At 29.8% G+C, this 27,652-nt stretch overlaps 3 protein-coding genes and 1 long non-coding RNA gene across 9 annotated transcripts; 2 read left to right on the top strand and 2 right to left on the bottom strand.

Annotated features, from left to right (window-relative positions):
* Positions 1 to 759: 759 nt before the first annotated feature.
* On the top strand, positions 760 to 3,129 carry LOC108331036 (uncharacterized). 2 transcript variants are annotated; one of them, XM_052876880.1, is made up of 6 exons: positions 760 to 915; positions 1,003 to 1,078; positions 1,208 to 1,384; positions 1,524 to 1,622; positions 1,954 to 2,196; positions 2,695 to 3,129. In XM_052876880.1, the coding sequence occupies exons 2-6, from the start codon at positions 1,004 to 1,006 to the stop codon at positions 2,929 to 2,931; spliced, it is 831 nt and encodes a 276-aa protein (XP_052732840.1). In that variant the 5' UTR covers positions 760 to 915; position 1,003; the 3' UTR covers positions 2,932 to 3,129. The 2 variants fall into 2 exon arrangements, with proteins under 2 accessions (XP_052732840.1, XP_017421136.1); XM_017565647.2 differs by having other exon boundaries at positions 762 to 915; positions 2,710 to 3,129.
* A 6,086-nt stretch (positions 3,130 to 9,215) lies between these two features.
* On the top strand, positions 9,216 to 13,026 carry LOC108330925 (uncharacterized). 2 transcript variants are annotated; one of them, XM_017565528.2, is made up of 6 exons: positions 9,216 to 9,322; positions 10,481 to 10,563; positions 10,686 to 10,862; positions 11,294 to 11,392; positions 11,784 to 12,026; positions 12,460 to 13,026. In XM_017565528.2, exons 2-6 carry the CDS (start codon positions 10,489 to 10,491, stop codon positions 12,775 to 12,777), a joined length of 912 nt encoding a protein of 303 aa, XP_017421017.1. In that variant the 5' UTR covers positions 9,216 to 9,322; positions 10,481 to 10,488; the 3' UTR covers positions 12,778 to 13,026. The 2 variants fall into 2 exon arrangements, with proteins under 2 accessions (XP_017421017.1, XP_017421016.1); XM_017565527.2 differs by lacking the exon at positions 9,216 to 9,322 and adding an exon at positions 9,367 to 10,352.
* Positions 13,027 to 13,406: 380 nt separating this feature from the next.
* LOC108318739 (2,3-bisphosphoglycerate-dependent phosphoglycerate mutase 1) lies at positions 13,407 to 17,200 on the bottom strand. Of its 2 annotated transcripts, none has more exons than XM_017556420.2 (9): positions 16,924 to 17,200; positions 16,151 to 16,424; positions 15,766 to 15,989; positions 15,349 to 15,467; positions 15,087 to 15,243; positions 14,640 to 14,741; positions 14,441 to 14,560; positions 13,642 to 13,698; positions 13,407 to 13,546 (listed from the first exon to the last, which is right to left on the bottom strand). In XM_017556420.2, the coding sequence occupies exons 2-8, from the start codon at positions 16,419 to 16,421 to the stop codon at positions 13,654 to 13,656; spliced, it is 1,038 nt and encodes a 345-aa protein (XP_017411909.1). In that variant the 5' UTR covers positions 16,422 to 16,424; positions 16,924 to 17,200; the 3' UTR covers positions 13,407 to 13,546; positions 13,642 to 13,653. The 2 variants fall into 2 exon arrangements, with proteins under 2 accessions (XP_017411909.1, XP_017411910.1); XM_017556421.2 differs by lacking the exon at positions 16,924 to 17,200 and adding an exon at positions 16,843 to 16,888.
* Positions 17,201 to 22,639: 5,439 nt separating this feature from the next.
* On the bottom strand, positions 22,640 to 25,834 carry LOC128196173 (uncharacterized). Of its 3 annotated transcripts, none has more exons than XR_008248378.1 (3): positions 25,719 to 25,834; positions 25,504 to 25,571; positions 22,640 to 22,914 (listed from the first exon to the last, which is right to left on the bottom strand). It is a non-coding gene; the product is annotated as an uncharacterized LOC128196173 (long non-coding RNA). The 3 variants fall into 3 exon arrangements; XR_008248376.1 differs by lacking the exon at positions 22,640 to 22,914 and adding an exon at positions 24,865 to 25,106; XR_008248377.1 differs by lacking the exon at positions 22,640 to 22,914 and adding an exon at positions 24,865 to 25,101.
* Between the last annotated feature and the right edge of the window lie 1,818 nt (positions 25,835 to 27,652).

Below are 27,652 nucleotides of genomic sequence, written 5' to 3'. Positions count from 1 at the left end.
ATATCCGTCCAAAATTATTTTATTTAATGTTCAAGGTTTTATTAATAAATTTTGTTAAAATAAAAGATTAACATAAATTGAACACTATCTAACTTGTGTAACTATGAGCCATATATATGCTTCTTCTTGTAAATGTATCTCATGTGTAACTGAGTGTGGTATCGGTCTTAGGGTTGAGGTGAGATAATCCTTATGATATAGCGAACGGAAATTTTGAATATCAGGGAAAAGTAAATAGTTCAGAGGCGTTAAGACTAAAAGACTTAATTTAATGATTTTTTTTTTACAGAATACATTTTAAGAGTTAAAAAAGTGAAGAAGAACATCTATAGAAACATATAATAAGACTAGTTAGTAACTATACGAGTTTCAACGATCTCTTTGTTTAAAAACACATAATAAATTAATGAATAGAATAAAATGAATTAAACAAAAATTAAAACTAACAATTATTATATTAAATTAAAACACGATTATTATTAGTTAAATTATTATTAAATTAACACTAATTCAAAGTTTATTATGAAATTTATAAATATATATTAAAATAAATTAATTACATTTAATATCCATTTATTATTAAACAATCAAAATTTTACTGAATTTGAAATAAAAATACTTTCTGCATGTATCTCTCCACAAGCAAACGAATTGAATAACAGTGACCAATGCAAAAAAATTGTACGAATAAAGTTTGAAAAATTGTTATCCTCAACCCCACAGAAGACTAACCAATGAATTGAAGTTGTGTAAGAATTGAGGTAACTAAATGTGCGTCAACCACCAACGTCCACCGAGGCTCATATATAAAACTACTTAACCTAAGTTGCTATAAAAGGAATGCTATCATATTTCAGTGGAGAAACCAAAAACAAAACATTCCTAGAGTTGATTTTGCATCCCTTTGGAATGAAGGTTAATATCTATTACTTGGATAAATTGGTACTTATTATTGTGGTGTTCAACTCTTCATTGCTAATTTTGCATCTCTGTACTGAACAGTATGAGTGAGGATCAGAAAAAATCTGCCTCCACGGGTCATGATGAACTGGTAGTTTCACAAGAACAGCATGCTAAGGTATATGTTATTCTAGTTTTCGTTCTTTGTATATTAACAAAGTTTCTTTTACCCATATTGAGTGTGAAAATATCAAGACACAATGTCTTGAGTAAAAGATGTAGCTCTTGATGAATTGTTTTCTCTCAGATCACTGAGGTGAGAGGGTTGATAGGGCAGTTATCAGATAAGGAATCTGTGTACTGTTCTGATGCATCCATTTCAAGGTATTTAATGTCACGCAATTCGAATGTTAAGAAAGCAGCTCAAATGTTGAAACAAAGTCTGAAATGGAGAAAAGAATACAAACCGGAAGAGATCCGCTGGGTAAGTTAATTACTACTTGTCTTCACTTTCTTTTATCAAGTTTAGATAAATCATGGCTGGCATGTCTTCTCTTTCAAAAAAATCTAGAGTATGACATTTTTCTGAAATGTTTTTCGACATGGAATTTTTGTTGATGCAGGAAGAGGTTGCTGATGATGCAGAGTCAGGGTCGATTTATAGACCCAATTATCAGGACAAGTACGGTAGATCAGTGATTGTATTAACACCTAGACGCAAGGTTTCTTCTGAGGATCAATTTCAATCTCTATCTTGTTTAGTTTAATCAGCAGCCCTGAAACTGTAATCATAGTATCATACTTGGCTACTGGAATGAAACGGAAGAATGAGAATAGGTTTTTCGCTTTTGTTAGTAGGAAACACACTTAATTTTATGAATTTACATAACAGTGCTGTGTGCTGCTGATTCTTTTACTCTCAGCTTTGAAATTGAGGTCAGGGGTCTATGAACTGTGATAAGTGGTTAGTTAGAATCCTATTTTTATGAACAACTTTTAAGAGCGATAACATTCTTGTTTTTATTTCATTTGTGGTCTGAATCTGTGCTGCAGAACTCCAAATCAACAGAGAGACATGTTAAGTATTTCGTACACTGCTTGGAGAATGCCATTTTAAACCTTCCTCCACACCAAGAACAGGTGGTTTGGCTGGTAGATTTAGAGGGTATCAAGATGTCGGATATATCGTTCAAAACGTCACGTGAAATTGTCCATGTATTCCAAAACTATTATCCAAAGCGCTTGGGTTTGATAATTCTGTTCAATGCGCCTGTAATCTTCCAGCCATTCTTCAAGGTATCTAAATTAAACCCTTTTCATTGATTTTCCTTACGAGACTATTATATGTACATGCATTGCCTTGGTAAAGTTTTAAATGCTACTTGTAAAGTTTATGCACGTAGATTATCTTGGATTTGTAAAGTTTATGCACGTAGATTATCTTGGATTTATGGAGAGTGATCGAGAAAATTTGAAAAGATTTGAAGATAAATTTTTTTATTGTTTATTTGAGTGGATTTAGAAACAAGTGAGAGTGAATTTGGAAGTAAAGTTTGTGAGAATTAGCGTAAAATTTGATTGATGTGATAGATTAAAAAATTTATTTCCAAATTTACTTTCACTTATTCCAAATTCACTCAAATAAACAACAACAAAAATTTATCTTTAAATCCTCTCAAATCCCTTCATCATTCTTCTCAAATCTATTCTGTTCAAGTCACAAAAGACTAAATTTTGATGTTACCTGATACTTACGAGTCATCATGAATCTATTACCATTTTGTGACGTGAAAGAGGGAACTGCTGCAGATGATGAGGCCCTTTTTGGAAACTGAAATTTACAATAAAGTAAAGTTTTGCTATTCGGACGACCAGAACTCAAAGAAGACTTTGGAGGATTTATTTGATATGGATAAACTTGAATCTGCATTCGGTGGGAATGGTGACACAGGATTTGACATAAATAAATATGCTGAGAGAATGAAAGAGGATGACAACAAGAAAGAAAGCTTGGTTACTCTCAAAGGGTGAGGAATTAGAATGAGAAATAATATACCAAGGCACGAAGTGTCAACTTTATGTATGATTTACTAAATTGCAATGATAAATAATCATGCTCGGTAGCTTGAACTTCTAAAATTAATAAATAAATAAACCTACTGCTACAACTTGTAGTATCAATGTTAGTTTCATTCGATGTATTATACATGAAAGGGGAGGTAAAATTAAGAGTAGGGTGGACTATTTTCAGTTATTGTTACGCGTTAGAGTTGCCTGAGCCATCTAATTAATCAGCCGGACTACTTTGAAACCAAAGAAAGATTTAAATATTCAAACATTAAAATCAGTGATTCATGGTGCGACAGTTGTCAATCAGACTCAGAATTTAGATATAGGTATTTTTTTCTCTTTTTAATGGTTTTGTTAGATAATTTTTCTAAGAACTCTGTATAAACAATTTTTCATAGTATTGACTTGTTTAAATTTATTTTTAAAAAATATTTGAAACGAATCACAAGTTACTATGTAGACATTTTTAAAAAATTATTAAAAAAATGTTTAAAAAATATTTTTCTTTTTCTAATATTAATAATATTAGAGAAGTTTTCAATTATCTCATCATTAACTAGATTGTCTTTTACTCGTAAATGGAAGAAATTTTTCAATTGGTATTGATAAAATAAAATCAGCAAAAACTACTCTATCATCATCGTGAAAATAATCTTAATTAATATTTTCTAACAAAATTTGGCTAAAAAATAATAGCAATCAAACATTAATTTAAAATACCTTAAATATTACAAATAATTTTGTATATTTGATAATGAAAAAATTACTAAATTTAATTTTTTATAAAAGAAAATATTTAAAATATATAATATTTTAAAATATCATAAATTCAAGTTTAACCTATTTTAAATATCGTGTGAATTTTTCATAAACTAATTGATTTTGCAAGCTTTTCTACTAAATTAGTGTGATTTTTTTAAATTTATCAAAACAGATAATTTTTTTAAAAAAGTTATGAATATAAATAAATGAAGTCAACATGACATATATTTATATATATAAATTTAATTCAAAATATTTTTAAATTTAAAGTGGTGTTAAGATGATTGAACCAGAATATTTTAAGCTGAAATCATATTAATGTGATATGATTTCGATTTAAAATATTTTAAACTAAAGTTATGTTATCATAATACAAATTATACTACAATTAAACTAAAGTAATATCATTAGGAATATTTTAATTTAAAATATATTGAATCAAAATTATTAACTTATTATGACTTCAACTTAAAAATGTTATGCATTAAAATTAATATCATTCTTTAACAATAAAATTGTGTTAAAATTACACTATTTATCATATTGGTATATTTTTTTTAAATTATTTATTTTAATAAATTTATAAATGGTACACTAGTAAAAAAAACGATTTTGTAAGTGGTGGAAGCACGATGACCATAATTCTTATTCGCTTTTACATCAATAATGTGTTAAAGAAACGGATGAATCAGAGAATGATCCATTGGTTCTAGAAACGCGGCCTGATATCTGAGATGAAAGAAGGCTGATTAACATGCTATCACATATAGAAAGCAGTGCCCATCCACTAAATCATTTTTAAGAATAAGTTATTCCGATAATAAAATAATAAGTGAGAAGATAAATAAACCTTATTATATTTGTTATGAAATCTCAATTCAGTTATTAAATTTGAAGTAGTTTTAATTAATTTTTTTTATTTTAAAAATATATAAAAAATAAGTTCAAATCGTTGAATATTGCACAACAACCATCTTTTTTTCTTAACAGTCGAATGAACCTCAGTGCATTCAATTGTTTAATTTTTTTTTTCCAATGTTAGAAAGGAACAACAAAGAAAAATATGCCCTCGAGAGAAATGCGTTCTGATTGCCTTTCTAATTCCTCTTTGGAGGATAATTATTTCTTTGAGAATCATTTCCATTTCCATTTTTCATTGTCTTAAGCTCCAAGACTAGGGTTTGCAAGAATGAAGGTGCAAAAACTAGCTTTTTGAGATTGAAATTGAAAGAAGAGTGTAATATCAAGTATTTTAAGTTGTAGGGGGAATGGATCATGTTTTGTTCACAAAACCAAAAACAAAGACTTATGGTAACTAATGATGAATGAAGAAACAAGGTTTATGATTGTCTTTTTTTTAATGGAACTTGAGATGACTTTATGACTTGATCATGTTCTTTGTTTGCTTTCAAAGTTTTTGCTCATTCTATGACTCTGTTTGTTTTTTTTATTTTTAAGCAAATGATAAATAACTTTAAATTGATTGAACATGACAAACTCTCAATTTCTGCTCAACATCTCCTTTGTTCACAATGTTCAAAATTTCTGACAAAACTTTGCAAATAACGACAATTATATTTTACATAATAAAAAAAAATCTATATTACCATAACTACTGTGAATCTTCGTTTACCATTTAGACCGCATTAATGATTTAAACACATTTTAATTAAAACTACTTAAAATCTAATAACTAAATTGAGATTTCAAAATAAATCGGAGAAAAAAAATTGTTTAAAATATTATTTTACGTGTTATATTAAATAAACTCTTATAAAGTAAAGAGTGCTAATACCTTCATTGTGGTGTATTTCTCGACCATTATCAAGCTTAGAAAAAAAACCTTTTACCTATGCTTTTTCGTACACATTCTTTTTAATGAACCACGGGCTATTCTTAGCGTTTGTTCAATTTGTATTTATTGGTCATCTTGTCATTATGATTTGAATGTGGCAACTACCTCAACAGAACAATTATTATTAGGTATTTTTTGTGAGTCTTCTGGTTGAGTTTTTTATATTTAGACTTAATTCGATTTAAAATGTAAATATTTCATTACTTTTATGATTTTAATGTATTTTGACCTTTTTTTTTTTCTTGTTTAAGTTGTATCTTCCTCCTATTTGCAATATATTTTTTGTTCTTATAGATTTCTCCTGTTTTGTAATTGGTTTAAGTGTAATAAGGATGGAACAACTAAATGGCGTGTGAAGGCATTATCATAGGGTTACTGTAGTGGATTCCATTGTTATTACTAGTTAAGAACTCTCCTTTTTTTTATGTTGAAATTATGAAAATCATCTGGGCTAATGAAAGTGCTTAGTAAAAATTGTAATATATATATATATATATATATATATATATATATATAGGTTAGCTAATTTGTGTAACTTCTTAGAGTGTTGACAAAAAAATCTATATTCATATAAAAAAGACATAATTTAAATATAGAAATATTTTAATAAATTTTATTTTTAATTTAAAATAAAAAAATAAAAAAATAAAAAATAAAAAATTTAAAAAATTATTCATGATATAAGGTATTTTTATTGATTAAAATTTAATACACTTTAAGATATTACATAAATTAGCAAACTCATTCATATATATATATATATATATATATATATATATATATATATATATATATATATAATATGAGATATTATTTATATAGATATAGTATATCTAACTTAGGTGGTGTGGTTGGATTTTTTACTACAAATATCTAAACTTTCAGCTTCATTGAAAATTGTGTTAATCGGTAGAACACTCTTTTAAATTCAGTTAGAAACAAATTTTATCTCAAATTTTAAATAACTTTAAAGTTACAATTAATTTTTTTCAACTCCAGTAAAATTAATGTGTGATTGAGTCAATCCATACTAAACGGAATACACTTCTAGCTGAGACCTTAGTTAATCTTATGTAAATTTAAAACTAATTTTAGAACCGTGGAAGTTTGGTCTATCATATAATTTGTTTGTGCTTTAATTCTCTTTTCTTTTATTTTAGGTTTTCGTGTGGATTCCATGGAGGACTAATTTTTCTTTTTCCAATATGTTGGTTTAAGAATTTCTTATGGAAATTAAGTTGAATTTTAATTTATTGTTTAGCTTGGTTGGAATACTTTTCTATACCCTCTTTCTTTAAATTTTGATTGTAAATTTGTTATGGACTCGTCATCCTTCAATTTATTGTGTTCTTCATTGATGTTATATTGTTCAAGTGACAATGAGAAATTTTATTTAAAATATTGGTGGCACAACACTTTGTCCAAGTAATAATTATTTATTGAATGTTTCACCAAAACCAATTAAAAGATTTCAGTTGAATGTTTAACTCTTGCTCAAGTGACATGTCAATATAATTTTGAATTTCTTTCTAATATTTATTATGTTTTTAATTAAGTTATAGAATGGTAACGTGGTACATTTTGAAAAAAAAAACACTAGTGCAAATTAATTATTAATGAACGTTAAATATTACTTTATAAAAATTAATGTAACTGTAAAAGGTGTTGCATGATATACCTATAGAAGTGTATAATTAATCTCATGACTTATTCCATAACTTATAATTCATTTTCTCAATTTTGTTGAGTGATGTCAATTTTCTTTCTCCGATATCAACCATCCTTTTATTTATTTAATATAAGTTTTGTAGTTGGCTTTCGTTATAGGAAAGAAAACTTCATATCACCAAGTGTTATACTATTACAGATACTATTAAAAATGAGACTAATTCTCGACTATTAAATTACATGAACAAAGGTATTAATATGTGAATATATATATATATATATATATATATATAAAGATTTATTTAAGAAAAATATTATTGTTATAACAAAAGAATAATATAATTAAGATTAAAAAAAAAACTTGGATGGTATTTTAAAGCAAAAATTGTTCAACAATTTTCTCAAGACTCAATAAATATGCGTTCATATATTTCTTTTGCGTGTGAAATTATGGTACACGCGTGTACCTGATGTATCTACTCACGCTATCATAATAAATGAGCATTATGGCAACATACAACTACCACTACACATGTCGGATGGACAGGACAACTCGTTTCAACATCTTTACTTCATCATTATATATATAGCAAATTCTGACTTAATAAATAACTTAAGGTTGTTGATTTTGCAGTACCGACTTTAAGGCCCAAATTAATCTAGATCTTCAAATCATAGTCATACAGACCGTATAGTATGACCTGTTGTGTACCGAACAGTAACTATATTTTAGATAATCTTACAAACATTAACGGGGCACCAAATAAATCTATAGATCATGAATTAATATATTAATTTTAATGTTAATCAATTTAAAAATAAAATAGATCAAAATCAATTAAAAGTTCAATTAAAAATTTATAAATAAATATTTGAGATAAAAAAAATAAATAATTTATATTTAATGTGTCATTAATTTTTAACTTCAAATTAAATTGATTTTGATATCAAAATATTTTTTATAAAGTTTTTTTTTATGATTTAAGCTGTTTAACACAAGACTTAAATTTTCGAACAACATTCATAATTTAGATGATTCATTATACTTTAGACCATTTAACTCAATCCATCCTAAGACACAAAATAACACTAATTATCTCAACATGCTTAAACATTGATTTTTCAACAAAAATGATTCAATTTTATCATCTGATTTTGGGATTTTTAAGAAAATTAGATAAGTTGTTATTGGATTGCCCGTGCTTACTCTTCTCACACTTTTATCTTTCGTTTTTCAGAACATATACTTTTTACATATTTAGTAGGGTATGAAGCGAAAAAAACATATATGTAGCAAAACATTGATAAAAAACAAGGAAGAAAGTAATAGTTATTTCTTAACAATGTGTTAATGTATACATGATTTGCCTCAATGTTCAAATAGATTCATAAGTTAAATTCTAACTCCACAGTGAATGTGTATTTTTCATAGAATCAGTTTTATCAGGGAAAAAAAATCGAGTAATTAATTTTAAGATATATGTATTACAATTTGTTAAATTATTTCATAAGTCGGTGTAGTATTCAACAATTTTAATTAGGTCACTAAATATTTTATATAAATGTATTAACGAACTTATATTTATTTTTAATGTTGTCAAAAATTAAATAGTTACAATGGTTTGATACGTAATGAGATTTCCTTTTCTTTAAATGTCAATATTTTCAGAAGCTTTGAAACCAGTTTTTTCAATTAGTTTCTTTAATTATGTTTTTCAATCACTGTTTTCACTCAATTTAGATACACTTTTACAATTTCTTTTAGACTTCACTCACACCATTCGAATTGAAAACTCATACCATTGGCTTTGTAAAAAAACCAATAAAAAAGACTAATTAAAAATAATAATTAAGATAATAAAAAATTATGAAGTAATTTAGAACATAAACCATGTTTTTACCTAAAAATTTAGGACCATGTTTTTTCTAGTTTTGGTAGCACACCGCATAATTTGGATCACATTAAAATAAGGTACGTGTAACTGTCTTGCAGGATACACTAACAAACAAGCAGAGCCACGAACAGAACCAGAATCCACACTACCACCAGTTCGGCGAACGCATAAGGTGAATTCTTTGCTTCTTTATCGTTTTCTAAATATTGTGTATCGATCTGATCTTCAGGTGAGAGATGTTCGTCTTAGCAGCACCTAGTACCATTTTATTATTTCCATTTTCTTAACACCTACTTTATCGTATCCTCTTTTTTATTCTTCTTCTTTGCTCCGAACTTACTATGTATTTTGAGAGTTAATGTCTTGTAACTGTCGTTTTTTGTGAGTTTAACCACTCTTCATTGTCTTCAGAGTTAAGTTTTACATTGTGTGCCTTACAATGTAAAGGGTATACGTAATCTGTAAGAAATGAAGCGAGCGTGAAATGTCAAGATGTACAAGTAATCTAAAATTAACAATGGTTTAATTTAATATAATTTATAATTTCCAACCGGTATTGAACGATGTCTTTGCGTTGCAAAGGGTGTAAGGGTGAATATGAAAGGTAAATGAAGTGTTTAGATGCAGGACTAATCTAAATTAATTCAGTTTCATGTGATTTTCAAATGGTATAGACTTGTGTGTGCTCTTATGTTTGTTGTGGTTTTTATTAGCTTTCTACTTTGTTTTATTATGTTTTGTTGTGTCATGCTCACTGGGGTCAGATCTCAATTTTTTATTGCAATTAAAAAATTGTATTGTTTAACTTTTATAGCCGACAGAGTTCTTAATTAAAAAATAATAATAATGAACTGTTGGAAAATGTGGTTGAGAAGAAAAAATAATTGGGAGAAAAAGGAAAGAAAAAACTACTATCTTGAGCTAAAAGTGAGAACGTGCATGGAAATAGTATATGAGGGAAGTTAAGTTTATATGTGCAACATGACATAATAGAATACTGCAAGCGCGTAACTACCCTAACAATTGATATGAACTTGCTAACAAATTGAGCTATAACTGTGAGTTAACCACTACGTATGGTAATTAACTGTTTAACAAGAGTGGCTATAAAAGGAATTCCACAATTCAATGAAGAAACCACAATTAAGGATCTCCCAGAATTCACTTTGGTTCCCTCGGTTTAGTTTGCTTAATCACATAAGGTAACTTACTATTGTTGGTTTTGGCGCTGTAGTTATTCGGAACGAAGATGAATAACTATCGCTACTAGAAATTGGTACTGCCCATTGTTCAATTGTTCATTGTTAATTCTTTATCTCTCTATATATAGTGAACAGTATGAGTGAGGTATCGAAAAAAGCTGCCTCTAACGGTCATGAGAAAATGGTGATTTCCAAAGAACATCAGGCAAAGGTATGTCCAATTATTTTTACACTCCTTGAATCAAAGATACATATTACTGTTGTTGCATGTGAAAATACCAGTGTACAATGTTTTGAGTAAGGAATGTAGCCTATAATAATTTGCTCTTCCAGATTACTGAGGTGAGAAGGTTGATAGGGCCATTATCAGCTAAGGAATCTCTGTACTGTTCTGATGCATCCATCACAAGGTATTTAAGCTCACGAAATTGGAATGTCATCAAGGCAGCTCAAATGTTGAAGCAGAGTCTAAAATGGAGAAAAGAATACAAACCTGAAGAGATTCGCTGGGTATGTTACTAATTGTCTTCACTTTTTTAATGAATATTTTAAGAGAAAATGCATGTCGGGGATGAGTCCTCCCTTTATAAAACTTGGTTAAACGAAGATTTGTTTCCATATATGGTTGAAAGTCTCACGTCGACTAGAGATAAGGTCAAATTATAATATATAAGTGGGGTGCAAACCTCACCGTAGAAGCCAATTTTGTGAGATTGAGACTTAAAACCACTTCTTAGTATGGTATCAGAGCCATTGTTGGAGTCTTTTTATAAACTAGCTGTAATTGATTTTCTAATGTTGTTCTTAAGATTGACGTCTGTTTCATTATTGTCTCACATGGAATGTGTGAGCTAGACATGCTTTTGTCTATTGTCGATTTTCACGCATTGTGACATTTTGTTTTGTAAAATTATATTTGCATGGATTTTTCCTTAATGCAGGAAGAGGTTGCTGATGAAGCAAAGACAGGGTTGATGTATAAACCAAATTATCATGACAAATATGGGAGATCAGTGCTTGTAATGAGACCTTGTCTCCAGGTTTCTTCTGAGAATCACTTTCAGTCTCTATCTTGTTTATTTTGATAAGGATGAGATCCTATAAAAGTAAGACTCGGCCCTTGGAATGACTAAATGAAAGAATGAGAACAAGGGATGTATTATATATATATATCATGACCAGCTACCTTGTTTTTCATTTTAACCACATAAAAACACTGTCGAATGGGTTTGTTTTACAGTATCTTGTTATAGTTTGATCTTCTTAAATTTCGTTTCCTTAGTTTTCTGGTATATGCTATATTTTGATTAGTTTAAGCCTTTGCAATCAAGAAACTTTGGGAAACCACAACAAGGTTAATTAGCAATGGTTCTAGAGTAAGTAATCCATTTTTCATTTCTAATTTCATTTGCCGTCACTCTTGAACTGCAGAATTCCAAGTCAACACAAGGACAGATTAAGCATTTTGTGTACTGCATGGAGAGCGCCATTTTAAATCTTGCACCAAACCAGGAACAGGTGGTCTGGTTGGTAGATTTCCAGGGTTTCAAGTTATCAAATATATCAGTCAAGGTTGCTCGCGAAACTGCCCATGTGGTGCAAGAGTATTATCCAAAGCGTCTGGGCTTGGCAATACTGTACAATGCACCCATGATCTTCCAACCATTTTTCTCGGTAACTAAATAGAAAACTTTTCAGTGTAGCAATTCTGTATAGTGTTTTATATGCACGCTGCTTTGGTATATATGATATGTCTGCGTCCACTTGGTGAAGTGTTAAATGCAGAGTGACTATATTACGACTTTGGATGACCAAGGGGCATTGTCATCTTTTCTCTTAACTGATGCTTTCTTTTTTTGCTGCTGTTCCGTAGAAGATTTTATTTGTGTGCGTGTACGTGTTTATATTGTTGATTTTGAAGTTGTGATGTTACCTGCTATTGAGGAGTGATTATGTGTATATTATGGATTTTAAATTGTGATTTTAGCCGCTATTTAAGAGTGAATATGTGTGTATATTGTTGATTTTTAAATTGTGATGTTAGCTGCTATTTAAGAGTGATTATGAATCTAGTGCTATTTTGTAACGTGAGAGTGAATTGTTGCAGATGGTAAAGCCCTTTTTAGAGACTGAGACTCATAACAAAATAAAGTTTGGCTATTCAAACGACCACAGTACAAAGAAGATTATGGAGGATTTGTTTGATCAGAGTATTCTTGAATCTGCATTTGGGGGGAAAGGAGAAACAGGAGTTGACATTAATAAATATGCTGAGAGAATGAAAGAGGATGACAGTAAGAAACTTTCTTTCTGGACACCGGTCAAGTCTCTGTCATCAGTTTCACACAATGCCCCCTTAGATTCAATCAGGTTAGATGCAGATTCTGATGCTTCCAACAATGAGAAAATTCTTGTTCCTAACTGATCAATACATCTTGTGTCTTGAAAATTCGATCGCATTGGGATGAAAAATTACATACGTAATCAGTGTTGAGTCAATTGTAATGCAGCAGGACACTATGACCCTATAGTTTGAAGCCTAATTCAAGAACATTATGTATCAACTTTATGTATGATTAATATGGTAACAACATTGCCTAGTGGCTTGAAGCTTGTGAGCTTCGATATTGGCATGAAATTCATATCAGCTTCTTATGTGATTGACAATATTTTACATCGCAAGCAGGCAAAAATTTAAGTATTTTTAATAAACTAGAAATAAAAACCTAGTATTATTACGACTTGTATGAACTTTAGTTTTTTAATCTTCATTGTATATGGAGGGAGGGAGAAAATGAGATGTACAAGAGTAGTCAAGAATAAGTAGGAATTTAACAAAACATTCAGAATATCCAGCAAAATTCACAATAGAACTGATTTACAATTAAATAAGGACCTGAAAGTGTCTTAAGAAGCATCATCAACAGTCTCATGAAAACCTTTTGAAATAAGTATACATAAAAATGGGAGTTCATCTCTACGTATATTATATATATATATATATATATATATATATATATATATATATATATATATATATATATATATTGATTCAAAACTGTACTACTAACACATTGAAAACAACCTAGCTTTAGGACAACTGGAAATATTGTTGACCTAACAGAGCCACCGAAAATATCTCCCCCTTTGTGATTCAACTGTGACATTTCTGATTAAATGTGTGTATGTATTTCCTGAAACAGCGAGAAATAATGGAATGTAGCATATTAAGATTAAGAATATGATAGTATCATAAGAAGATGAAAAAAAATACTCAATGAGTTCTTACCTAAACAATATATCATTGGAACATGTCATCCAACTTCTGCTTGTAAAGAGCCAAACGCTGTCAACAAGTAAAGGTGTCAGTGCCTTTCCAAATTAGTTCAAAAGAAGATTTAAAGGACCGGAATTTCAACATTATAACAAGCATCGATCCATGTAGCAGATGATGGATGACTAATAACAGATCAGAGCGGCCAGAAAGTGCCAACTCAGTCTGTATACATTAATTTTCATCCGCAGTACAAGTCAGAAATTTGAGGAACGAATGCCACTTTTTCTGGCATCAAGACCAGCCTAAAATTAACATATAATTGAGTTTGTTCTCAGAAACTATTACTGATTCATTTCATTTACTATTACGTGTCGCCCATGCTAATCAACCACTAGTTGAAACCAAAGGAAAGATTTTAATGAAGAAATCAGCAAGTCAAGGTGCAACAGTTTTCTATCAGGTTTAGATTTTTTGAATTTTCATTAGTCAATGGAATTTGCACAAACTTGAAGCTTACAGTCTCTCCCAGGAGGGGCAACAATGAAGCTTTCATAGTTCACAATAAGAACACGTATCACTAACACTCATAAGGAATAACATAGCATACACATGACGAATAATTTCACAAGCAAAACCATTTGATGATCTATTTATAGATGACTTCAAGTGCCATAGCAAACTTCCAGAAAACAATGTTAACCCTTAAAAAATTTTACATTTCATTAAAAAAAGAAAAAAATACATCTTAAATAAAAGCTGATATAAAACGCATCCTAAAAGTAGGATACAATAGCTGACATAAAAAGCATACCTTTGTATAGGCATAAACTCCAGCTTCAGAAGGCCTTGTGGGACTTCCCCTCCTAATGTATCTTCCCTCTTTGAAAATGTAAAGCATGGGAATTCCAGTTGACAGTTCCAAACTAATGACCTGGTGGTGAAAGAGAAAAAAAATGAGTATGTACTGTCATATGCAAACTTAAGAGAATAATTTTGAATACTACAGCTACCTCTTGGGAAGTTAATTTATCAAGGTACATGATAATGGATCTCAATGAATTCCCATGGGCTGAAATCATAACATTCTTTCCAGATAAAAGTTGTGGTTCAATCTGCAGAATTGATGTCAATGGAATCAGTTCCTTGTAAATGTTACATGCTGTCTTCAACCATACCAGAAATTTGGCCATACAGCATAAATCAAGCTACATAAATGCCTCCTCTCCAGCATATATAGGCTATAAACTACATTAGTCCCGTAAAACATCAAACATATAACACATGTAAGTGGACTAAAACCGAGCTACTGAGTTGAGAGGAACATCAAGTTGAAACATTCACCATGTTTGTCTGGAAAACTTAAACATCAAATACATAGGAAAATGGGGAGGGGAGGGGTGTAATTTACAAATCAGATTCTTTTAAAAAAATTATACAAAAACTATATTTCCACTTACTTGGTCTCTGAAATAGGCAACTGCTCTTTGGGCACACATTTCCAAGCTTTCACCATTTGGAGGAGGTATGTCATAACTCCGGCGCCACTCATGTACTTGCTCTTTTCCATATCTGTCGGCTGTCTCTTGCTTATTGAGACCTTGCAGTTCCCCATACCTGAAAGGATAACAATTATGGTATGACAACAATAATATGTTAATGTTATTTGTGACATTGTAAAGCAGAAGTTTTAAACAGAGGAAACAGGAAAAAGATTACTACATTCTTTCATTTAGTTGCCAAGCTGCTATGACTGGAATGGACTGTTTTTTTGTATCTTCACTAAAAACTTGACTCCACGACCTTGCTCGTTCACTTTCATTGTGCAACATAATAGGGACCTACTGGGAAGTTGACGGTTAATATTTAGAAAACAACGTTTCAAAACTTTACTGCAGTAGGTAAAAACATTTCTTCAAATTGTCTAGACTAGAGTTTAGTGCACTGTTATGTACATAATTAGCACCAAGCAAAACCGGTGAATTTTTCTATGAACCAATTTTTTGGTTTGTGGTGTCTGTCTAAATAGATCAAAACTCCTGTATTTTCAGCTAAGCACTAGTTATTTGGATATGGTATGCTTACTAGTATGCCGTAAGCTTTGAAAAGAAAAAATAGCTACATATTCATTTGCGTTACCTTCCCACGACGGTGCTGGGTCATAGCAAGCATGGCTGTCATTTGTGCACGAATCAAAGCCGATGTAAATATGACATCAACAGGAATGCTGCTAATTCTTTTTCCAGCTTCAATTGCTTCATCTATACCCTTCTTGCTCAGAGGGACATCAACACACCCTGTGAATAAGTTCTTTTCATTCCATAATGACTCGCCATGCCGAATAAGGATTAAAGCTGCTTCATCTGAAGTCAAACATATTGAACAGCAATAAGACAACATCCAACTAACAACTTAAATTTCTTGAATGTTGCAACCACCTCAAATTTGGTGAGTTCAACTTCAAGAAGCAATTTAAAGAAAGCCGTCCAGTAATAAATATAATTAACAGGAGTGTTCATCTTACTTGATTTCTTGTTACTGTCACCAGCGTTGCTTCTTGAAGGAGACAACACCGGATCGACCACTGATGTTTGCGAAGCTAGAGATCGAATTACTGTACAATTCCTCCGGCCAGAGCGGTTAGTACTTCTCCTTGACAAGCCATTACCACTGATAAAATCCCTAGCCACTAATCTCACTATGTTGTTTTGGTGCTTCTGGTGACGATTCAAATTATTCAGATGAGAATGGGACTGCACAGTGCCAATAGCCTGGTAATATACTTCAGCAGCCATTATCTGAAAATTGAAAGCAACACACCTGAGTAAGACAACCCTTTAGAGTTGAAAATTCAGGATCAGAGGGCCATTGTCGTGCCCAATTGATGCAGCTAATATGTAGGTTTATTTAGTATTATGATGTACCCTCCCATATTTGAATCAAGGAAACGGCAAACACATACTTTCTTGGAAGAATGTTCAATGCCAGAAAGGGAAAAAAACTACCTTATATCTCTATCTAAATCATCATAGGGAAATTTAAAAAATGGTTCCTTACAAAAAGATAGCAGATCTATAAAAGGAATATAGCAAGGAAACAAGAGAAACCCCACATAGAAGTTTCATACGCAAACAGAAAAAGAGGAAGAAATTAAATTTAGTTTATTGGCATGAAGTAATTAAGACGAAAAGCACGAACAAAATAGTATGAGCGTACCCAGGACGCAAATAAGCAAAGAAAAGAGCCAGAGGAAAAAGCAATGAAAATGTGAAAGAGAATGTGATAACATTGATATACCTGGTTTATATAGGCGTGGCGAGGAAAACGAGGTGGATAGAGAGAAAGAGTGGAGTTTAGTGTTAGGAGAGAATGTAACGAAGAAGAAGATGATGAAGAAGGCGACGGAAATAGAGAAGCGAGGGTAATGTGTTGAGTCCAAGGAACAGACGTTGATTTTGGAGAGGGAAAGGTAGTTGTGATTGTCACAAGTCTCAACTGGCAGGACAATTGACTAGGAACAGAAATAGAAGAAGAAAATGGTGGTAGGTTTCGTTGTGTCCAAAAACTCGCATAGGTTGTTGGACAAAAAAGACTGCTACTACCTGCAAACTAAACTATCTTTTTTGTGCTTATTCTTGTTTTTCTCTGTCCTTCCATTTTCCCAAAGATTATTACAAATATTAAGTTAATGACATTGAAAAAAAATATATATTACGTTACATGAAAAAGTCTCTCTCATGAATGAGTGAGGATTTTTTTTTTAAATATTAATAAAGTGAAGTGGGAGTCTAATATCGGTGAGTGTTTCTTAAAAAGATGACATGTATTTTCTTTAGTGGTTAATGTAATTGTGTATTTAAAAATTATCACTGATTAAATTGAAATAATTTTACATTGCGGTGGTGGTTGATATTAGTATGGTATCATTGTATATGACCTGTTTCTTTTTTTCCTTAACAAAACGTTGGACCGAGACATTCTGAGAAAAGTTTTTTAGAAAAATAAGATAAAGAGTTTATTATTGTAAAGAAAATCACTATTAACATGTTCATCAAAATCCTATTTACTTGGAAAATACATTTGATTATTCTTACACTATAATTGAGTTATATAACAAAACAAATTTAGAAAGTGCGAATTATGAACGAGTCATGTTCCACATTAAAAAATGTCCACTTGTTATCGTTATTAATATATTAGTTGTTAACTGTTAATTAACAGTAGTAATAAAAAAAACTCACCTAACCACCACCACGTGTGTGGATTCCACTGCAATGGTACTTTCACTCTCTTTTTTTAAATAAAAAATATAATTTAACTTTCACTTTTTCTTGTTTTAGAAAACTTTATCCATGACATACTTGCTTTGATTAATTAAGAAAAAAATCCAAATGGTGAAACAAATTTAAACATCATGAATATATGAATTGCATAATATATAATTTCAACGAATTTTCAAGCAACTCAAATTCTCAAAACACCGTAAACTTAAAAATAAGATAATTTAACTTTTCTTATCTAAGAAAATCAAATCACTAGAAAGCTTAAAACCTCCAAATATATAAAAAAAATTATATATATATTCCTATAAAATAGATAAGATATATCGTTAAAACTATTGATCAACATAAATTGTTATAAAAAGACTGAAACAAAAAAAAAACGACTCGAACCGAGCCATAACAAACTGAGCTAAGTTGAATCGAACAAAACCAAATCGACCCGGACCGAATTAAACCAAACCGAATCGAACCGAACTGGAGCTATCGAACAAAACCGAATAAAATCGAATCAAACTGAACCGAACCGAAAGGAGCTGAGCTGAGCGAATCTGAGCCAAGTCAAGCCGAACTGAACCAAGCCGAGACAAACTGAGTCGAACTAAACCGAATCGATCCAATTGAACCAAGCCGAACAAAATCGAACTAAATTGAATCGAACCAACTGAACCAAGCCGAATAGAGTCAAGTCATGTCGAGATGAGTCAAGTCGAGCCGAGATAAGTCGAACCGAACTGAGCCCAACCAAGCCAAGACGAGTCGAGCTAAATCGAACCTAACCGAATCGAGTCAAACAAACTCAAACAAATCAAATCAAACTGAACCGAATAGAGTCAAATAGATCCGAACCAAATCGAATCAAACCGAATCAAATCGAACCAAACTAAATTGAGCCTAATCATACCAAACCGAACCAAATCAAACTAAACTGAACCGAACCAAGAGAAGTCGAACCGAGCCGAGTCATTCAGATGTAAGCTGAATCAAATCAAACTGAACTGAACAATATCGAATTATACTGATCCAAATCAAACTTAGTTGAGTCGAGCCGAGCCAAACCTAGTCTAGCCGGTCAGAGCCCAACCAAGCCAATTAGAGCTCAGTCGAACATAATCAAGTTGAGTCTACTTAAGTCCAGCCAACCAAACTAAACCGAATCGAACCAATCAAACTGAACCGAATCAAACCGATTAAATTAAACCGAACTAAATCCAACAAAACTGAACGAACCAAACCAAACCGACTGAATCATATGTTGCAACAATCAAAACCAACATTGATATTCCATCGGCATTTTCAAAGTAAATCAGCTTTCGCATGCGTGTCATGGTTGGCTTGTTATGTGGTCAAGAGAAAAAATTAAAATAGTGTAAGAATATAAGAATGCAAGTTTTTTAAAAATATTATACGATCTATTGAATGGTTATTATTTATTCTAATTTTATTTTATTTTATTTTTCTCAACCAAATCCCTTCAGCTTCAATTTTATCTATTTTCATTGACTTTTATTCATCTTCTATTTTATTCAACCTTTTTCTCTCTTAAACACTAAATTGAGCATATGTAATGCATTGCGCACCTACTTATTTTCTTTATGTTTTTTTATCTACTTCATTTTTTTGTATAGAATTGCTTTTTTTTTTTTTATCTTTGAAGTATTGATGTGATATTTAAACTTTTTGATGTTTCAATTGAGTTATACCTAAGTATAACAAAAAAGTTATAAATTTTATCTTCTAATTTTATAATTTTACTTATTATGTCATAAATTAATGGTACATATATTAATTTCTTAATTCGAACTCCCACTTAAGGTTAAATTATTAAGTACTAATAGAAAAAAAATCTTATCACAAGACATATTACCATAAAAAGATGAAAAAAAGTTTAATTCTGTTTTTAAAACCTTCTTTCTTTTTATATTAATATACATGACATTCTTATATTAATTCATAATATAATTGTACTTCTTAAAAAAAATCATTTTTACGAATATATGTTAATAACAAATTTAATAATAAAATTTATCGATAATATCAACATAAACTAAAATTTATATTATCGACAGATATTCATTGGTAATATTTTTTATGAAAAATTTCATCGATAACTTATAATTCTTTTTACAAACATATGTTTTTGTTGTTAATTTAAGCAACAAATTTTTCTCTAAATCTGATGAGTTTTTTATATATTAAGGTAGACAAAAGAGAAGAAGAGAATGAGGAAGAAAAGGAAAAGTGAAGTCAGTAGTGATAGCGACTGCAAAGGCATGTCGGTTGAAGTTAGAGAAAGATGAGGAAAAGGAAGAGAAAAGACAGGAAAAGGAAGAAGAGGAGGATGAGTTAGAAGTGACCGTAGTGGACGCACGACAAAAAGGAGAAGAAAAATAAAAACAAAATAGGAAAAGGATTAGAAAGAATAATATCAAATTATAATTTTTATCGATAAATTTTATCAATAACCAAAATTCATCGATAAGTATCAATGGATAATTATCAATGAATTTATGATCATTGATAATTATCAAAAAAAATTCTTAATTCTATTAATAAACTCAATTTTTTTTTCTTTTGCAAACTTATATTATCAATAACTTTTTTCTATTAGACAAATTATGCATTTACAATATGCAAATTTTTTGTAATGCTTTGGTATTAAAACATTTGGTGATCGTAATAAGGAATTATGGCAACCATCATTTTAACAGTTTGAAATTAGTCATCAAAGTATTTTAAAAAGTTTAATATGACACTCAAAATCAACTACATAGATTACTTGCAAGCGATCGTCAATGTCCATAAATATACTATCAATTACACATAATTATTACTATTGTCTAGGTTGTGTGACTATCATTATCATAACATCATTTAATGTATGCGATGATTTACTTTTCATTGTTCATTAATTATATCGACAAAATTATTTGTTGAAATGATTGGTATTCTATCAAACTACATTTTAACTTCATCCATCATTTAATTTTTTGTTAACTTGACGAGACGGGGTTACCATTATTTTTTTTATAGTTTTATAATTTTATAACTTATATATAATTCTCTTCACCAATTTCAATTATTATAACTTTTTTTTCACTATCCAACCTTTTTTTAAAATTCAACATCATCAATCCTCAATCTAACCTGAATTTTTTTTATTGAATTTTTTTTTTACCACTTCTTTGTTAGTAGGAAATTAGCAAAAGTCAGTAAAATAAATTCTAGAAAAGAGAAAGGTCCTTAATGACATCGTCATGCAAGTCAACAATTAGGGAAATTGTACATTAATTATGTGATTCTCTTTAACATCTAAAACCACCTAAATATTGTTGCATTTTCCACTTTACAACGTGAAAAACGCATGAAGGATTAAACTTAAGATTCACACTTTACATATTCGAATTGTGGAAGACAAAGGTGAGAACCGAACTAGAAAATTGATTTCATGAAAACAAAAACACCTAAAGCTTCGACATGGTAGCCATGGTGGGAGAAATAACTCCTGTGAAAGTTTTATCCTCTAGAGTGAGGTGCACAAAAAATGAACTGTTTACAATAGCCGAAGATAAGGTTTCATGAATGAGATTGAAGTTCAACTAATACGAGTTTATCTAAGGAGTATAAACATTATTCATATTGGAATTCAGTAAACACACATGCATAAGCACGAATTGTAAAATTAAACTAGTAGAAGAACTTATTTGGATGGAACCATGCAAATGAGACTTGTAACGTTTCACTAGAAGCACAAAAGTTGTTTGATATGTGCCACTTGGACTCCTCTAAGATAAGTGAATGAGTCACCACTTGAACCACCTCTCCCAAGATAAGACTCTAAATTAAACAACACTCAACTCTCCAAAATGGCATAGTTTCATTACTCATTAATAAGGTTTGATTTACAATGGAAGCAGTCCCTTTATTTATAGTTGAGGTCAGTTGCGTTAAGTGAAAGTAAAAACAACTAATTCTATTTAAATCTCTAAACATGTGCCACTAATCACAATTTGTAGATCTGAAATTAGGAAAATGTGTGTCATGTTGATGGTGTGACTCCTTTATAGAATTTTTGATGACTTGCGACCCACTTAATTAATTGATTTGCAACCCACTCAAAACAACATTGAGCACCTCATTGTTTTGTTAATGACTTCCTCTTTATTGTTTTTTTAGGAAAAAGACTCACAACTTTGCACTCCTGATGACTCACGCTATTAGTTATTCTCTTGGATGTTTGAGGTTCATCATTGATTAGGGATGTATCACCGACCGAATATACTATAGATTTTGTAGTGTTTTGGATTCAGGTATTCCTTCACTAAGTAAGAAAAGTTTATGAGTTGGAGTTGAGATTTGGATAAAAAATTCATGAAAAACCTATTGTAGGAGAGGTTGATGAGTTGGAGTTGAGATTTGAATAAGTTCACCAAAATGTCTTCAAAGAAGACATTGTTGGAGAGATTTAAGAAATGTAGGAAAGTGGTGGTAGGAGATCTTTTTTAGTAAAAATATTGTAAGCAAATTTAAGGCTTCATTAATGATACGTTGAAGAACAAAAAGAAGAAAATTTGTACTAGATGATGAATAATATGACATATAAGTGATGATTATAAATTAAAAAATATAAAGTTAAAAAATAACGTGTGATAATATGATAAAACATGAGAAGAATCACATTAAGTTAATAGAAAAAATAAAAATGAAAGCAGCGACAAATGGGAGGTGTTTACGTTTGTGATGTCTTTTAAGTTATTTGAAGAGCAAAGTGAGAAACTAATTAGGCAGTCTCTCCACTCCCCACCTACCCATTTGGTATGAGTGATTAGTTTGAATTGAACGATGAGATCAAGGGCTTTGACATTGAAATCTTCAAAGGTGGCTTAAATAAAGTAATAAACCAGATCGATCACGTGTTCAGCATGCAATACAATGAATCAACAACTACTTCCTCCGTTGCAATCGAATATGCCTCGCATTTTGCGCCTCCTTAATCAACCTCCATCTTCTGTAACATTTAAATATACTTTTTTAAATGCTCTTTAACTTAAAAAACTGTTTCAACTTTACATAATCTATCATACTTTTCAACAAATTACTTTATATACTGATATATATGCAGCTTGTATAAAAAGATTTTTAGTCAAATTTGCCCATCATATATTGACTATATGTATAAATTACTTAAATTGTAATTGAAAAACTGTAAAAGCGTTTTACAATTTTGTAATGAACTCTTTAATTTGTTTTACTAAAAACATCGACTAATTTATCATTTAAATATATCAGTATTTAACATTTATTGTGGTAATTGATTGGATATATTAATTGATAGTCTTTTTCTCTTTTAATTTAAATGTGCATATGTTTAAGATTATTGATAGTTTTAGAATGTCTGTTGGATACCATTGTCCTCGATATATCAATTCTTTTATTAAAAAGAAATTATGGTATGCCATATTATAAAGATATTATAATATAATTTAAATTGTTTTCAACTAAGAATTTGTTAATCACGAGTCCAGTAATAAATTCTTATTTGAAAACAATAATATTGAACAGTTTAAAACAGCATGAATATTGGTGCTGATAAATTATTAGAGCTGTCAAAATGGGTCACAACCCGCGAGCCAATCTAGCCCACCATGGGTTTGAGCCGGGTTGGGTTAGAAAAAATTGTATTTTTTTTATGCGGATCAGATTTCAACCCGACTTGTTTAAATCCGGCTCATGCGGGTTGAACCCGTGGTGGGCTGGGTTGACCCACCAACCCACATACCTAATTTTATTTTATTAAAATTTAATTTTAATTTTATAAAAAAATATTTATTATTTTTTTTTGCTTGAAAAAATTATTTAAGTTTTTTATTTTCAAAATGAATTAAACACCCATGTTGGAAGTGAAATTTGGAAGTGAAATTTGTTTAGATTTGTATTATAGAAAGTTTTTAATTTTTTTTATTTAAAAAAAATTATAATTAAGTGAGCCAATGAGCCAACCTGTTTACCCACCAACCCGTGGTGGGTCGAGCCGGGTTCGAATTTTTCTGGCTCGTTAATAAATGAGCCGGATTGGGTTGGCTCACTAAGTGACCAACCCGTGGTGGGCCGGGTCGGGTCGGGCCGGATGGCCCGTTTTGACAGCTCTATAAATTATAGGGGGTGCTAAATTACCACGGACATCTCAAAAAAGCCAAAGAATTTATGTTATATTTTATATTGTTTTTATAAATTTATTTAGATTTTATTATAAAAATTTGCCTAAGAATTTTTTTATTACTTATATATAACTTGGATCATACTTTCATCACTTTATAATCATATACTTTCTGCCACAATCAACATATACACAATCTCAACAATATACATTACTCACCACTCACAAATTATAAAAATAACATCTCCACAATTGAATCTAAGTTAATCAATACCAAGAACCAAATAGCTTCAACTAACCCATAACATCTCATAAAATGCATCAATTTATACATACCTAGAAGTAATATAATTATTGATTAACACTCACGTTTCAATATAAGAAACAATTATCCTTACTTTATTATATATATATATATATATATATATATATATATATATATATATATGATACTTACAGTATCTTGTAAATATACATATTTATATTATATTAGAAGCATATCAAACTCTCTTTTCAGGCACCTGTTTTGCTGCAATCAAGGCTACTCTGGATTCTAAATTAATCATAAAATGTAAAATGGATATTGGAGTTATTGTTTGAAAATACCAACACACCATTAAACTAATATATATAGTACGTATTTTATCTTATAAATATATATATTTACATTATATTATTATTATTATATATATATATATAATACGTAACGTTATAAATATATATTTTTATATTATATTAAACTAATATATATTATATTAAATATATATATATATATATATTTATTTATATATGGATCCTTACTTTAAATTTCAAACACACAATGACTGATTTCCAAAAATTATAATTCACTAGAAATTAACACATGATAACTTTATGCATCTACAATCAACTTGTTTTATTTTATTTTCATCTTAGTAGAGATCTTTCTTTATCCCAATTGGTCACCGGAGACGACCTACATGTCTGAACGCATCAAACTCACCTTCGACGCCAGCACATATGACTAGTCACAACTGACTGGACCAGGTCAAGGCTGCTCTATCCTACCAACAAAGAAAAAGGCTCTCAACAATTAACAATTAATTTATTTAAACTATCTACATGTTCTCTTATGCTCTAAATCTGAAATGCCTAATTTTAATATTTTCACTTCCTCTCACAGCAACCTGAAATAGTACCTGTACATCTATTTAATACCCATATACATGCTATTACATAACCCTTACTCCAGACCTTCCAACAACATCAATTTCAGCCAACAAACTCATTCAAAACAGATTAAATTCATCACATCACAACATGCACAATTTCACAGTTTCAGTTATAACACCCAATACAATAAAAGTCATAAAACAGTTTTACAAGAGCACATCAGTTCAACATTCATATGCATATATTTTTATAAAATAAATTCATACAAAAATAATTAGCTCCCCTTACCTGGAAAGCTTAACAGTACCACTCTTAGGAACGCTCTAGCAGTACCTCCGAGGCGAGTTTGACAGCATCTATAAGCCACCAAAAATTGGTGCAGAGCACATTTCTTAGAGTTGGAAAGGACAGAAACTAAAGGAAAAGCTACCAGTAACAGGCAACCAGCAAGTTGCATGGCTTAGGTTCAAGAACGGTTGAAGAAAAGGAAAAAAAACACTTACCGATCGGAATGGAAAAACGTTTGGTGCAGCGAGCGCGGAAACACCTTCAAATCAAAATTTGATCGGTTTAGTGAAGAGAAAATCTAAAGAGAAGACAGAGAGAATTTTAGGACAAGGGTTTTAGAGAGAGAAAGAAAGCTGGCAAAATGAAGGAATTCTGAATTTTAAAAAACCCCTTCCTAAGGTCATGGGTCCTTAGCTTATGGGCTGACTACCTCAACATAAGGCCCAACAACCTTATTATTTTCAGGCTCTTACATTACATGTGATCCTATGTTTTGTATTTATTTATTTATTTTTTAATAAATTTTTATATGAAGACAAATAATTGAAATATTAACTTTAGTTGATAAAAAAATATTTTAATTTCTTTTATATATATATATATATATATAAATGTATATATATATATATATATATATATATATATATATATATATATATTTGAGTTAGCATTTTTTTTGTCTAAACTTATACAAGCATATTTCCAGTAATTTTTAACTAAATCACGGTATATTACACTGCAGTAAATAGTTTTTACATTTTGAAACCGATTTAGTAACGTAGCTAATTTTTATATATTATGAAAACTATTTTTGGTGATACAATTTTGTCAATATATTAAGAAAAGTTTCCTTATAAAAAGAATTCTTCAAAACTACTCAAAAAATAGTTATATATGAATAAACATGTAAAGAGAAAAAAAGAAGGTGCAAATAGAATCTGCGTCTAATTCATATCTTCTAAACAGGAGGTTATAGGTACGTGGATTGTAAACATGGGCTTAGCTCCTTTTTTTATCAGTTAGTGAATAAATATATAAAATAATTTATTCTTAATATTTTAAAAAGTATTTATTATTTTAAAAAAATACATATAAAATTGTTAAAGTAAAATATATGAATATTAAATTGTAAATATTCATTACTTTAAAATGAATATTTTTAATTAAAATGTATAACATACTATTCAAATTCTTCTTATAGTCAAATTTAAGAGACTCTCGCTTATATTATAAATAAAATTTGTTAAAAGAAAGTTTATCTTCTGTATCAGATGTAAAGCTTAAGCGAAAAAAATATGTATCTTGTTGAAAAGGAAATTATTCAATATACTTCAATTATATTAATGTTTTATGTTAAATAATTAAAGTATTTAAGAATATATATTTAATATCCTTTAATTCTGCAAAAATAAATACAAGATAGAAGAAATCCTATTAAATTGGAAGTAGTGAATAATTTCGGATTTGTACGGAGACAAACACAAGATTAGTAAGATTTACACGAATGCAAAGTAAATATTTTCAGTTTTCATATATTCAGTTATTCGTGATATTTAAACTAAAAGTAAAAATAGTCAAAATTAAATTATTTAGTATTTTTAGTTAATTTTTTAAAATAATATTCACAAAGTTTTTATTCCAAGACATATTTGACATAATATCTTATCAAATTATATATTTATATGTTAATAGGTGCATAAATTTAATGTTTAGGTGCAAATAGTTTAATGAAATATTGATACTTTTTAGTTGTCTTACTTCACAATTAATCCAATTGCACTTTCCATAACATTAAACTAATGTGTATCATTTTGACGACTTAATGCATTATAATCATGCACCACATAGTTTTCGGCCTCTGGGCCGCTTCAACCACAAGGCACTTACTTTGAGCCCCAATTAGTTTCTAACTTTAAGAATAATATAATCTATTTTTAAAAGAATTATAAAAGATGATTTCAAATCATAAATTTTATTCATAGATTAGATCTAATGAAAAACTAAAAAATGTTGTCGAAAAAAAAATGCAAAAAACCAACTAAGTTGAATTAGATTAGGTTTGCTTAAACCCCAAACAAATTTGTTTGCACCCTAAATCCTCGTACAGAAACAGTAAATTTAACCATTTGATAGTTTCTACGAAAGTTTT

The sequence above is a fragment of the Vigna angularis genome, chromosome 4 (genome assembly GCF_016808095.1).
Source record: "Vigna angularis cultivar LongXiaoDou No.4 chromosome 4, ASM1680809v1, whole genome shotgun sequence".
NCBI classification, from domain to species: Eukaryota; Viridiplantae; Streptophyta; class Magnoliopsida; order Fabales; family Fabaceae; genus Vigna; species Vigna angularis.
Note: the sequence above shows the minus strand (reverse complement) of the source record. Positions and strands in the feature narration are given on the sequence as shown.

What these genes read in the sequence shown, in the direction of transcription:
- LOC108331036 (XM_052876880.1), top strand. Translation starts at nt 1,004, where the DNA reads ATGAGTGAGGATCAGAAAAAATCTGCCTCCACGGGTCATGATGAACTG. An exon ending in AACCGGAAGAGATCCGCTGG is followed by an intron (nt 1,385 to 1,523) that starts GTAAGTTAATTA and finishes TTGTTGATGCAG; the next exon opens with GAAGAGGTTGCTGATGATGC. An exon ending in TCTTCCAGCCATTCTTCAAG is followed by an intron (nt 2,197 to 2,694) that starts GTATCTAAATTA and finishes GTGACGTGAAAG; the next exon opens with AGGGAACTGCTGCAGATGAT.
- LOC108330925 (XM_017565528.2), top strand. Translation starts at nt 10,489, where the DNA reads ATGAGTGAGGTATCGAAAAAAGCTGCCTCTAACGGTCATGAGAAAATG. An exon ending in AACCTGAAGAGATTCGCTGG is followed by an intron (nt 10,863 to 11,293) that starts GTATGTTACTAA and finishes TCCTTAATGCAG; the next exon opens with GAAGAGGTTGCTGATGAAGC. An exon ending in TAATGAGACCTTGTCTCCAG is followed by an intron (nt 11,393 to 11,783) that starts GTTTCTTCTGAG and finishes CTTGAACTGCAG; the next exon opens with AATTCCAAGTCAACACAAGG.
- LOC108318739 (XM_017556420.2), bottom strand. Translation starts at nt 16,421, where the DNA reads ATGGCTGCTGAAGTATATTACCAGGCTATTGGCACTGTGCAGTCCCAT. An exon ending in TGACAGTAACAAGAAATCAA is followed by an intron (nt 15,990 to 16,150) that starts GTAAGATGAACA and finishes GTTTGACTTCAG; the next exon opens with ATGAAGCAGCTTTAATCCTT. An exon ending in TGGCAACTAAATGAAAGAAT is followed by an intron (nt 15,244 to 15,348) that starts GTAGTAATCTTT and finishes TTATCCTTTCAG; the next exon opens with GTATGGGGAACTGCAAGGTC.